At 43.0% G+C, this 12,040-nt stretch overlaps 1 protein-coding gene across 6 annotated transcripts in view; it reads left to right on the forward strand.

Annotated features, from left to right (window-relative positions):
- Positions 1 to 1,389: 1,389 nt before the first annotated feature.
- The window catches only part of IL18R1 (interleukin 18 receptor 1), a 61,863-nt gene continuing 51,212 nt past the window's right edge, over positions 1,390 to 12,040 (forward strand). For 2 of the 6 annotated variants that reach the window (XM_023552607.2, XM_010593573.3), the window contains exons 1-4: positions 1,391 to 1,799; positions 3,221 to 3,251; positions 7,150 to 7,235; positions 10,861 to 11,104. In XM_023552607.2, coding sequence (XP_023408375.1) covers positions 7,178 to 7,235; positions 10,861 to 11,104 — 302 coding nt within the window. In that variant the 5' untranslated portion in view covers positions 1,391 to 1,799; positions 3,221 to 3,251; positions 7,150 to 7,177. The other 4 variants (XM_064268569.1, XM_023552608.2, XM_064268570.1 and 1 more) reach the window with 4 other exon arrangements.

Here is a 12,040-nt window from a genome sequence, read left to right on the forward strand (position 1 = left end):
TTTATTTCTTGACTTATTTCAAAACAATTGTTGTTGGCGAGAGCTGACATTCTTATCTTGTTCCAATCTTAGGGAAAAAAATTCAGTACTTCCCCATTAAGCTACCTGTAACCGGTTGCCACGGTGTTGACTCCAGCTCATGGCGACCCCCTGTGTGCCAGAGGGGCCTTGTGCTCCACAGGGTTTCCGGTGACTGATTTTTCAGAAGCAGATCACCAGGCCTTTCTTCCAAGGTGCCTCTGGGTGCGTTTGAAGTTTCTGGTTAGCAGCTGAGTACATTAACCGTTTACACCACCCAGGGAATCCAAAGTTACCTATAGGGTATGCTTTACCAGATTAAGAAAATTCCTTTCTAGTCTCAGTTTTCTGTGGGTTATTTATGAAGAAAGGGTGTTGGCTTTAATTAAATGCTTTTTTTTTATTTCATTTTAGTTATGTGATTTTTACCTTTTATTTTATGGTGAATGGCATTGGGTAAAAAAACAATGAAAGGCCCAACTACCAATCAGACCGAGCATCTGTCCTGAATTCTACCACACCCTAAGGATTTAGAAACACACAATAGCTTTTGGGGTTCTTTTTTTCTAATCCATTTAAAATCTCAATATGACACTTGTGCACACCTGGAGTCCCTGGATGGTGCAGATGGCTAAGCACTGGACTGCTAACATTAGGCTATTAACCCCAAGGTTGATGGTTCGAACCCACCCAGAGGCACCTCGGAAGAAAGGCCTGGAGATCTGCTTCTGAAAGGTCACAGGCCTACTCTGGAACACATAGGGGCGCCCTGACTCGGAACTGACGGCGACTGGCTTGGTTTTTGTACACCTCTCTATTATCTCCAAAAAGCGAACCCTCTTCCCCCAAATTCCTCGAGCGAAGCAGAAGGCCCCAGGGCAGACCTGGGTACTTGGTACTACTGACCCTCTCCACCACCTGTGGCTCACCTCAGGGAGCCTTGGGTACCTTGGGACTCACCTCCGCTCCCATCTTCCTCCCAGCCCTCCCGCAGCCCCTTCCCCTGAAGGGCAAACCTTACTTCTGCTCCGAGCCGGCTGGCTCTCCGCGCCTTACTCCGTGCGTGCAGCCCCGCGGCCACAAGGGAGCGCCGGTGCGCGCGGGGCACAGACGCCCCCGGCCGTGCAGGCCACCCGGCCCCCGCCGCCGGGAGGGTTCCGACGGCGTGGGGGCCCCGCTGTCGCCCGGGCTGAGGGTAGGCCAGATTTTCCAGCTGTGCCCCCTCGCCCCTGCGATCGCGCGGCGCCGGGAAGTGGCGGGCGGGACGCCTGGTGGAGCAGCTGGTACCTGGTCCGCCGGGAGCCGAGCGGCCCACCCCGACCCGCAGCGCACCCCGATCCGCAGCGCACCCCGACTCGGAGCGCACCCCGATCCGCAGCGCACCCCGACTCGGAGCGCACCCCGACCCGGAAGGCACCCCGAACCCAGCTCACCCTGAGCCCGGGCGCCCCGGACCCGGAACATCCCCGCCCGCAGCCTCCCCCAGCCGATTTTCGCTACCAGCGGCCAACGCACGCTTTTTTTTCTTCTTCTTCTTACTTTCAGGTCCTTAAAAAAGCAAAAAAAAAAAAAAAAAAAAAAACCTTTCTAGTTGCCTTATCTCTTTAATCATCCCCTGCGGCCTCCCTCCCGGCTCCTCTCTTTCCGTTCACATTTCCCCGTCGGAGGACACCCATCCCTGCCTCTCACCTGCTTCCTGAATACCTACCTCTGCCATCGCGACCGGTGGGGAAGGAGTGACAGCCGCCACCGCCCCAGGCTCAGGGGGGCGCCGTCTGAAGGTAAGGACAGGGGCTGCGGCCTTCCCACTGCTCCCCCGCCTCCCTCCCCCCCACCCCAGGCCAAAGGCGTCCCAGGCTTGGGGGCTGAGATTCTGAAAACAACATCAGTGGAGTTAAACAATGAAATACGTATACATGTTTGTGTGTGCATATGTGTATTATGTATGTGTATATTATTTTAAATACATAAAAATAGGTATGTATATAATATAGGTAATACACAGATGTAAATTGGTGAGAAAGCATCCACTTCCCCTGATAGTATAGCTTTAGAGGTTAAGTTGTCCCCAGTCCTTTTCTGGAGAGATGAGAATAGCTGAAATAAAAAGTGAAAGCAATAGATGCCATTTATTAAGAATTTACTGTGTGCCTGATACTGTATAGAAAGTTTTTACATGTATTATTTTTACGTAACCCTCCTACTAGCCGGATGAAGCCACATGAAGCCCAGAGAGGTTCAGAAATTTACCCAAGAGCATCCAGCTAAGTAATAAACCCCAGATTCACACCGAAATTTTACTGACTCCAAAACCTTTGACCTTATTTTTTGTTTGTTTTTTATACCTCCAGAAGTTAGAACAACCCTCAGCAGATTGCATCGCAGTTATCAAATTAATGACTGTGCCATCCCAGTCAGCTATAGAGAACCCGGGAATACTGTTTTAATTCCACTCATTTGCCTTCAGGTCAGGGCCCTTGCTCAATTCTTGGGTTCTCAGCAAACATCTATTGCATATCCCTTTGGTGCCAGACATGAAGCTAGGATTTGGGCCACATCTCTCAAACTGAGGGCCTTGGATAGTCTGGGAGGGTGTAATTTGGGGGAAAACTAGGTGTAAATATATGTTTGTGTAAATTTGGGGGACAGAGTGAGACCTCCCTACCTTCATCCTCCCACCCCCACCCGCCCAGCACTAACACCATATGAAGGCTAAGAACAAGCCCCCTGGGGACACAGAGTGGAAGGGCAAGGTACCTGCGTTTAGGAAACTCATTGGTCACTGGGAACAAGTTGAAGAATTGTATGAAAATGCCTGCTGGTACAGGCTCGGACAGGCCATGCACTGTTTGGGGACAGTAGCATTTGGAGAGCTTCACCGAGCCAAGTTGCGAGGATCGTAGGGCCTGGCAGCTGGAGGAAGTACGGGGGGTGCTCTAGGTAGCAAAACTCTCACCTGCATAAGTGGAGCTGAGGAAAAGCCTAAGGATAAGAAGAGTGGAGATTTGTGTGGCAAAGGCTATGCCATGGAAATGATTTTCTTGGCCTTGGAAATAGGAAACCTAGTTCAACATAAATTCTTTTTTCCTTAGAGTAGAATTGTGTGTGTGTGCGTGTGTGTGTGTGTGAGAGAGAGAGAGAGAGCGATGTCAAAGTTCGTTTTTATCATCTTTCTTAATTTGGTTGCTTTATCATTTCACAGGCTGAGAAAACAACCTATTAATCTAAACACGGTAAGGATATAATTACATTTTAATTTTATTTTTAATTAATTACATTTTATTTGTATGTTTTGCTAAGAAGAGTGTTTTACATTGAGGCAATCTACATTTATTTATGCATGAGTCAGATTATCTAGCTGTAATCTGGGTTTGGCTATTTTACCTCTTGGGCCTCTGTTTCCTTGTCTGAAAGAACTTTGAAGTGGCTTAACACCCGTGGGTTTCTGTGAATTATTTTTTCTAGAGAATGACACTTTGCTTAGGATATAGTCTGAAAATAAGGGCAGTCAAGCAGAGCCAGGGGCTCAGGAGATGGCCATTTGGCTACTTGGGCCACTTGGGGAGGCTCTTGCCCTGTCTTGGGGGTCAGAAGGGGTGGTTAGTTTGTATCTGACCTTCACTCTAGGTCCCACGTTTTTGGAAGATAGTCTTTTTTTTTTTTTTCATTTAGGAGAAAGCTTCATGCCATTGGATGAGTTAGGAAAGTTTGTGACTTTATAAATACCTTGGATCAATGGCTCCCTAGCTTGGCTGCACATTAGAATTACCTGGGAAATTAAAAAAAAAAAAAAAGAAATCAGGATGCCCAGACCCACTAAAGCCCAGGCATCACTATTTTTTTGAAGCACCAGGTAAGAACTAGTACCTTCGACTTTGGTACATCAGTTGTTAAAACACACTTTTCCAGAGGCCATGATTAAAAAGCATTTTGCGGGTGGAAGATTATATAGACACGCCAACGGACCCAATCACCTAGATGAGAAACTGTATGTATTGTATGCATTTAATGCATTCCTTAATTTGACAAATATTTTTTTTTTAAAAAAAAGCAGATATGGAATAATAGTATGCAGTTAGCGGTAAGTGCTATGAACTGGAAAACAAAGCAAGGTGAGGAAACGGAGAGATGGGTGTGTGGGTGTGTTTGTGCGCAGGCATCGTGTTCCCTCTCGGCCAAGCCTGCTGTGTTACATTTAGATAGAGTACTCAGCAAAAACCCATATTATGACTGTGTTTTCAAAGGAGTGTAAGGGTAGGAAGGGACTATTTAATAAATGCTAGAGAGATAATCTGTAGCTATTTGGGAAAAAATGAGTTATGTTAGACCCTATCTTTATGAAGAAGCAAAAAAATTAATTGTAGCTGGATGAAAAAGTTAAGAACGAAGAAAATGTAGATAACCATCTCTCTGACCCCTGAAAGGAGAGGAATGTTCTAAACTTAGAAGTAATGGGAAAAAGCACAAAGCAAAATCATGATAGCTTTGACTGCATACATATAAAATCTACTCTATGGAAAAACATCAAAAGAGGAACGAAAAGGGAAAGATAAGTTGGGGACAACACTAAACATCTAAGAATTAACTGGAAAAAGGACATAAAGACATAGCTTACAAATATGGAGATAAAATGGCTAAAAAATATGTGGTTGATATTTTGCCTCATTCACACTAAAAGACATGCAGGATTAAACAATAATCAGGTACCATTTTACCACTCGGACTGCCTAATTAGATCCAAAACAAACCGGAACTGCGAACGGCTGCCTCTGGCCTGGATGTTGTAGATGAATCTGCCTTGCCCTGTTCACGGAGTATCAACGCTTACAACATTTCTGGACCAGTTTGGGCATATGCATCTATCTTTCTTTAAAATATATTCTTTAACTCACTGATTGTGTGTCACCAAGAAAATAATAAGAAACATAAAAAAAAAAAGAAACATAGACAACTAAAAATAGCTCATCCTTCAGATTAGTGGCATTTATTATTCACCAGACACTTGGTGACATTAACTCCTGTAACATTCACATCAGCTCTGGGAGGAATTGTCCCCATTCTATGGATCAAGAAATTGCGGCACACACGCGTACACACACCCAACCCGCTGCCGTTGAGCCGATTCTGACTCATAGCGACCCTATAGGACAGAGTAGACCTGTTCCCTAGAGTTGCCAAGGAGCGCCTCGTGGATTTGAACTGCTGACATTTCGGCTAGCAGTCTAAGCCCTTAACCACTACTCCATTAGGGTTTCCATCATACACACAAAGAGCAGTGCAAATAGCAGACAATTTGCATACTGGGATCTTAACATGTTTCATATTTAAACTCAAAATTAACTCTTCAGAATGTTCGATAATTTCATAATAACCTTATCTCTTAGTGGATTGTAAAAAAAAAAAAACCTGTGCCCTTTACAAGCTGTGTCATCCTTAACCAGAAAAGTGACATAAAGGAAATAACACTTTTCTCTCTACCCGAGGTCCAAGACTAGACAGAGTTAATAATAAAATAAATGCGTGTGAGTGTGGGTGAGTAGGTTTCAAACCAGAGAACTGTTCTAATTTGATTATGAACAGTTGGTACTTTCCATACAAACCAAACCCAACTCAACCTTTTGCCAGCAATGCTATAGGACAGAGTAGAACTTCCCCCTATTGGTTTCCAAGGAGTGGCTGGTATATTTGAACTGCTGACCTTTTGGTTAGCAGCCTGGCTCTTAACCACTCTGACACCAAGGCTCCTTTCCATACAAATTGATCCCCTTTATCTGTATATTAATGTTTATTTATCTCTTGGAAATCCCACCAAATTCTTGATGGTATTCATAAGATTTGATGTAAACAGTTTGGTAGGTTAGCCATTAAACTTTATCCATGGTTTGGGCATTGATAGTCCTTTTTTGGGATGGGAAATGGGTGGGAGTTGATGAGAGGAGGAGAATTACTTGAGTGTGAGAGGCTAGCATGCGTCCAATACGTCTTCAGAAATGTTAGCTTGTTTAATGAGTCCATGACTTTGGAGGTAGAGCTTCCTACCACCTCCATTTAATAACGAGCAAACAGGCCCTGAGACTTCTAAGTAACTTGCCTAGGCTTGCACAGCTGGTCAGGGCTGACTTGTGTGTTCCCAAAACCAAGGTCTTTCCATCAGTTGAGGTCCCTCCACGCAGGGGAGGGTTGCGTGGGAGGCAAGAGCTAGCTGCACGGGGCGGGGGAAGGAGCATTGACTGGATTATGGAGTATTCAGACTCAGTGGGTGGTTCCCACTGCTTCCTTCCAGCTGTTCTGCTCTCCCAGACTGTAACTAGTAATGTAAAATTGAGGTTGGAGCAGGATGGAAATTCAGGGCAACTCTCAGTTCTCCGGCATCACTGTCAGTGTGGAGCAGGGCTGTAGAGTGTGGGAAGCTCCAATTTTGACTCGCCATTTTCCTAAAATAAACATGTATGAGCATGTGAGCTAAGACACACACACACTTATTCTTCATTAGCAAGCAGTAATGAGTGCTTACTATGTGCTAGGCATTGTGTTGGGCTTTAGTGATAAGAAAAATAGACTTCCTAAACCTAAGAAACTTATATCCTGGGGGAAGGTGGATATTTAAAAATTCAGCCTACAAATCAATACCCAATTCAAAATTGCGATGAACATTAAAAAAAAGAAAACATAGAGTGTGTCAGGAGAGAAAAAGCAGTTGATACTCACACGCACACGCACACACGCACACCCCCCCGCCCCCCTTACAAGGGCAGAACTGCCATACAGCTTGCTGTATGTCTTGAACTCTTAATTCATAGAGTAGCAAATTTCCTAGAAATACCATTGTCCCCAACTTTGACCTTGTAGCCAGGATTTAGTAGATCAGGCCTAAAGTAAATCAGCTTTGTTATATTAGACAAGTTACATTATTAGGGATTTCTTCAGGATGTTGAAATTCGTTGCCTTGAAGTTATATTAGATGTATGTAGCTGAAAGTTTTGAGAATTAGTGACTACATTAACGGGTATGAAATCCCCTGGGCAGGGGTTCCAATAGTCTGTGTGCAACAAGATCTTTTGATATCTCCTTCCCAGTACAGATATGCTTTTGTTTGCAAGCTTTGGCTGAACCTCTTCTTCTCTTTTTCAGAGAAACTGTTTGCAGTTGAATCCTAAACATGTATTCCAGAGGGCTACCCTTGGCACTTTTGATACTGATGTTTAGTAACACTTCAGGTAGGTGTGTGTAATTATTCCTAAGCATACTTCATTGGTAGTCTACAGAGAATATCAAGGTCTTGTTTTTTTGTGTGTGCGTGGAGGTGGGTACTGAGTGGGGAATAGAAGACACTGAATTTCTTAAAGCTCATGATTTAAAATTTTACTTCAGAAAGTTACCAAGCATTTTGTGTTCCTGGCTAGAGAATGGAAAAATCCTAAGAGTATGGTCAGTTAGAGAAGACTTATAGAGCCTTATTGAAAAAGAAAAGATCCAGCCCTCTGAATTTAGGTAGAGAAAACAGGATGTGAAAACTTGTGTCCGGAATTAAATTACATGGGCCTGGTTAAAATGTACTTTATGTTATTTGAGAGTGAGGAGGTAACGGCCACCTTTCTTACTGATTTTTAGACAGTTTTACACACAGTGCCCCCTTCCTGAAATGAAGGCAAAGATTCATCTCATTTTGTAGGTAATGAAGAAAGTGAACGGGAAGTACCTTTCACAAATCTTAAGGAAAATATTAAAGCTAGTACATAAGGAAGAGGCTATTTAGACTAGAGAGCACAACTGGGCTTCACATCAGGCGTCAAATACTAATTTTAATTTATTAGCACTGACTCCTTGGAGCTTTTTATTGAGAAGAATTCCGAGGCTGTATCAGGATTCTTTGGTGAAGTGTCTCTTGATTGACTGACATGGTTTATCAGTTCATGTAGGTTTTGGAGGAGAAGGTGGAACACAAATATTAATTTACCTTTATCTATTACCTTGAAGGTTGTCCCTGGGTGGTACAAACAGTTAAGCGCTCCACTACTTTGAAAGTTTGGGAGTTGGAACCCACCCAGAGGTACCTCGGAAGACAGGCCTGGTGATCTGCTTGTGATGGGTCAAAGTCTTGAAAATCCTATGGAGCAGTCCTACTCTGCATATGTGGGGTCGTCATGACTCAGAGCTGACTTGATGGCAACTAATAACAACAATTACAGCACGTGCATCCCTATGACCTACTTTGAGAATTACCGCTGAAGAGATAGAGGAGTTAAGCTATTTTCAGATAATACAAGTCCAACCTTGAGGAATATTTACTTAGGCGGATCTGTATATTGTTGAGACCCAGACAATGCCACACTACCCAGATGCTAAGGGACTGAAGTAGATCTTTTCTTCCTGATATGGAATAACCTATCGGAAATAGCTGAGGGAAAAAGCAAGGTGCGGCAAGGTGCACGTCACGATTCCACGCTTTATAGACATCTGCTAATAACCTTGTTCCCATTGCACGAAGAAAACATGTTTCAGGCACAGAAACAGTGACACAGCCTGTTGTAAGGTTACTAGGGTCCTAGCTCCCTGTCTTTTTAGGTATTTGGAGATCACCTCTCATGAAGGGTTCACTCTAGGCAGATGTGGGAATATTCTAAGTGTAGGATTTATTTAACCTAGTTGGAGTTTGGTGAAAACATCCCGTAATTGTCCAAACTCAGTACATTTTCAAACACAGACCTCATTCCAAAGGATTCTTACACCCTGTTTATGCAAGAATAGAAGCTCCTGTTCTGGGCTGCCCATACATCTTGAGCCCCACTCATTTCCCTAATGAAAAACTAGTTCTAACAAGCATTATGTTAATGGACAAAACCTCTGGTGTTAAACAGAAGATATCTGAAGCCTCTAGCTGCCTGGGGAGTGTGGGTTTTCAACTGCCCACCATCAACCCCTGGAGAGTGTGTATTCCAGATTCCACAAAATCCAAACCTGTTGCCATCGAGTTGATTCTGACTCATAGTGACCCTATAGGACAGAGTAGGACTGCCCCATAGGGTTTCCAAAGAGTGACTGGTAGATTCAAACTGCCAACCTTTTGGTTAGCAACCAAGCTCTTAACCACTGTGTCACCAGGGCTTAGAGATTAGGTATCCCAGGTTAAAAAAAAAAAAAAAAAAAAAATCCCAGGTTAGGTTCCTTCAAATGGTAACAACCCCCAAAGAGCAATGACTGCATATGTCCCTCAAGGCACAGGTACTTGTGTCTTTTCAATATTGGCCCAAACTTGGAAATAACTCAAAAGTCAATTACCAAAAGAATGATAAATGAATTGCCAAATATTATCCAATTAATATTGGATACTATATGATGTTACAATGGAAAAAGAATAAGTCACGGCTATCTGCAGCCACGTGGATGACTCTCACAGGCATAATGATGTATGAAAGATTCCAGACACAAAAGAGCACATGTTGGATGATTACTACACTTTATTATATCTCTAAGGAAAATCAATTAAACTTTTAATGACAAGCCGATTCTTTGGGTGTCATTTAAAACTACCACATATATTCATGCATCACCCCTTCAGGGTTGAAATATTGAGATGCAAATTAGAGATTCTATAAAAAAACACCAAACCAAACCTGTTGCCATTGAGTCAATTCTGACTCATAGCGACCGTATAGGACAGGGTAGAACTGCCCTGTAGGGTTTCCAAGGAGCGCCTGATGGATTAGAACTGCCGGCCTTTTGGTTAACAGCCATAGCTCTTAACCACGACGCCAGGAGACATTCTGTAACAACCACTAAACATTAGGTTAATGTTCATTGATCCTTGTGCTTCGAGGTAGATCTGACATCCTTGTTTTCAAAGAATGTTTGTACCATTTCAGCCACTTCTTTTCTTTGTCATTAACAACACTGAGTGAAAACAAGACTGTTGCTTTGAGAACTAAATCCCAACTAGAGAGAAGGCATTTTTCTCCATGACCTCGGGGAAGCGCTCTACTCAATTTAGGGATTCCTATTCTTAATGTGGTTTTATAAGGTGCCCTGGAGCCACCAGAGGACAGGAAATGGCAACTTTGAAGCCCAAGAAGCACCAGTGGAGGGCCATGAGCACCGACCTGTGTAGGTGGAAGGATCAGATACATTTTCAAAGCCCGAGTATCTGCGTTAGTTAAGAAGGGGGTGGGGGGGAGGAGAGTGGAGATGTATCAAGCTCAGAGAAGGGAAGTGACAGATACCTGGATTTGAGGTGATATATTAATCAATTCTCGATGATCCGTGTGGTAACCTACAACAATAACTCATTTACCTATGTCATAAATCATATGGGAGTACCTTTAACCCTCCCCACACCTGCCCAGGTATGCATAGGTAGATAGGTCGAGAGCGACATTCAGATGAAGCACTTCGAGGTCTCTAGGTTTCTTGTTTTCTTTCCCATAGCTCAGCTGGGGCTGTTTTGGGGCAGCTGTGGCGACATTGTGACTTCCACTGTGGCTTCCTGCATGAGGAAGCTGTAATGTGTAATAGTTTCTTCTTTTGAAAGATTACCTCATACTTCTCTGTCCAATAGTTATTGTAGGTTAAGCCCTGGCCTCTTTCTGTTTGGGAAAAACTGAGGGAAGTTTTGTCTTCATCCGGGTTCTGAAAGTGTTTTATTCCTCTTACTCCTAGTGTTGGAAGGCTGACCCTAAAATAAGAAAACTGACAAGAATGTGACATTGAGATTTCCCAGGGCTTGCTTTCTGACCTACTTTCTCCCCAAATGCACTAGAAAAGACGAGAGAAAAACAAAAGAAAACAAAAACAAACAAACAAAACTTTGTGATCCTGTTTTTCTTCTTCTTTATTAATCTTTTGAAGAAAATTGTATATCTCGTCTCCACATTACTGCGGTTGAAGGTGAGCCTTTCTATTTGAAATATTGCCGATCCTCTTCTGAGAGTGAGAATGAAAAAAACACAAGATGGTACTACCAAAGCCCTGGGTCGCTTGACCAGATCGCGCTAAACCCAAGCAGTTCGCCCAGACTTGCTTTTCATGACTATGCTTTGGAATTTTGGCCAGTTGAATTGGATGACAGTGGATCTTACTTTCTCAAAATGGGGTGAGTATTTCTTTTTTTAGTACATATATTTCATAGGATTCTTGGCCTTTGTTCAGCAAATCAAATATATAGTAATCTGAACGGTCAGATATTCCATATTGGTTGTTTTTTTAATCCTGCACTCTGTCTACAACATGAAATATTTCATTATTAAAAATTAAATAACCCTTATGTGTTTATCTTATGAGTGTTCTTAATGAAAGGAGATTATAATAGGATTTTCTCTCAGAGGAAGCTTGTAAAAAATAAGTGAAGATTGAACAAAAATCATTTTAAAGTTTAACTGCTCCTGTTGTCTGTATCCACCCATTAAATGCAATAGATGGCTGAGACTTCATACGTAATTAACATGTAGCAAAGTGGGTGCAGCATCAGCTTCATGGGTGGTACCCACAGGCTGGGGAGGAGGTCCAGTGTAGACACACCCTAGTCAACTTTTCAGGGGTTTGTTGGGAGCCAGGAACGCTGGTGGCACAGTGGTTAAGAGCTATGGATGCTAACCAAAAGGTCAGCAGTTTGAATCCACCAGCTGCTCCTTGGAAACCCTATGGGGCAGATCTACTCTGTCCTGTAGGATCACTATGAGTTGGAATGGACTCAACAGCAAGTTTGATTTTACTCATGACACAGCCCTAGATTCCACAAGGATACTCATAACCAAGAATTATAAGCTCTATGAATTTTTTTTTTTTATGAATTGAGGGCAACAATCTAAAGTAGTCCATGGTTAGTACTGAATGTGGTTCTCTTTATATTATTTGGTGAGATGAGGAAGGAGTGACTGGAAAAAGGAATCTGTGTAATTGACTGTTAGTGAGAAGGTTGATGGCATAATATTTAGATGGAACAGTTTTGATGAATCATGTATGTGTGTGTGTGTGTGTGTATTTATATATGTGTTTTTATTGAGATTTGAGACTGACTTGTAGAAAATAG

This window comes from Loxodonta africana, chromosome 15, assembly GCF_030014295.1.
Source record: "Loxodonta africana isolate mLoxAfr1 chromosome 15, mLoxAfr1.hap2, whole genome shotgun sequence".
Taxonomy (NCBI): domain Eukaryota; kingdom Metazoa; phylum Chordata; class Mammalia; order Proboscidea; family Elephantidae; genus Loxodonta; species Loxodonta africana.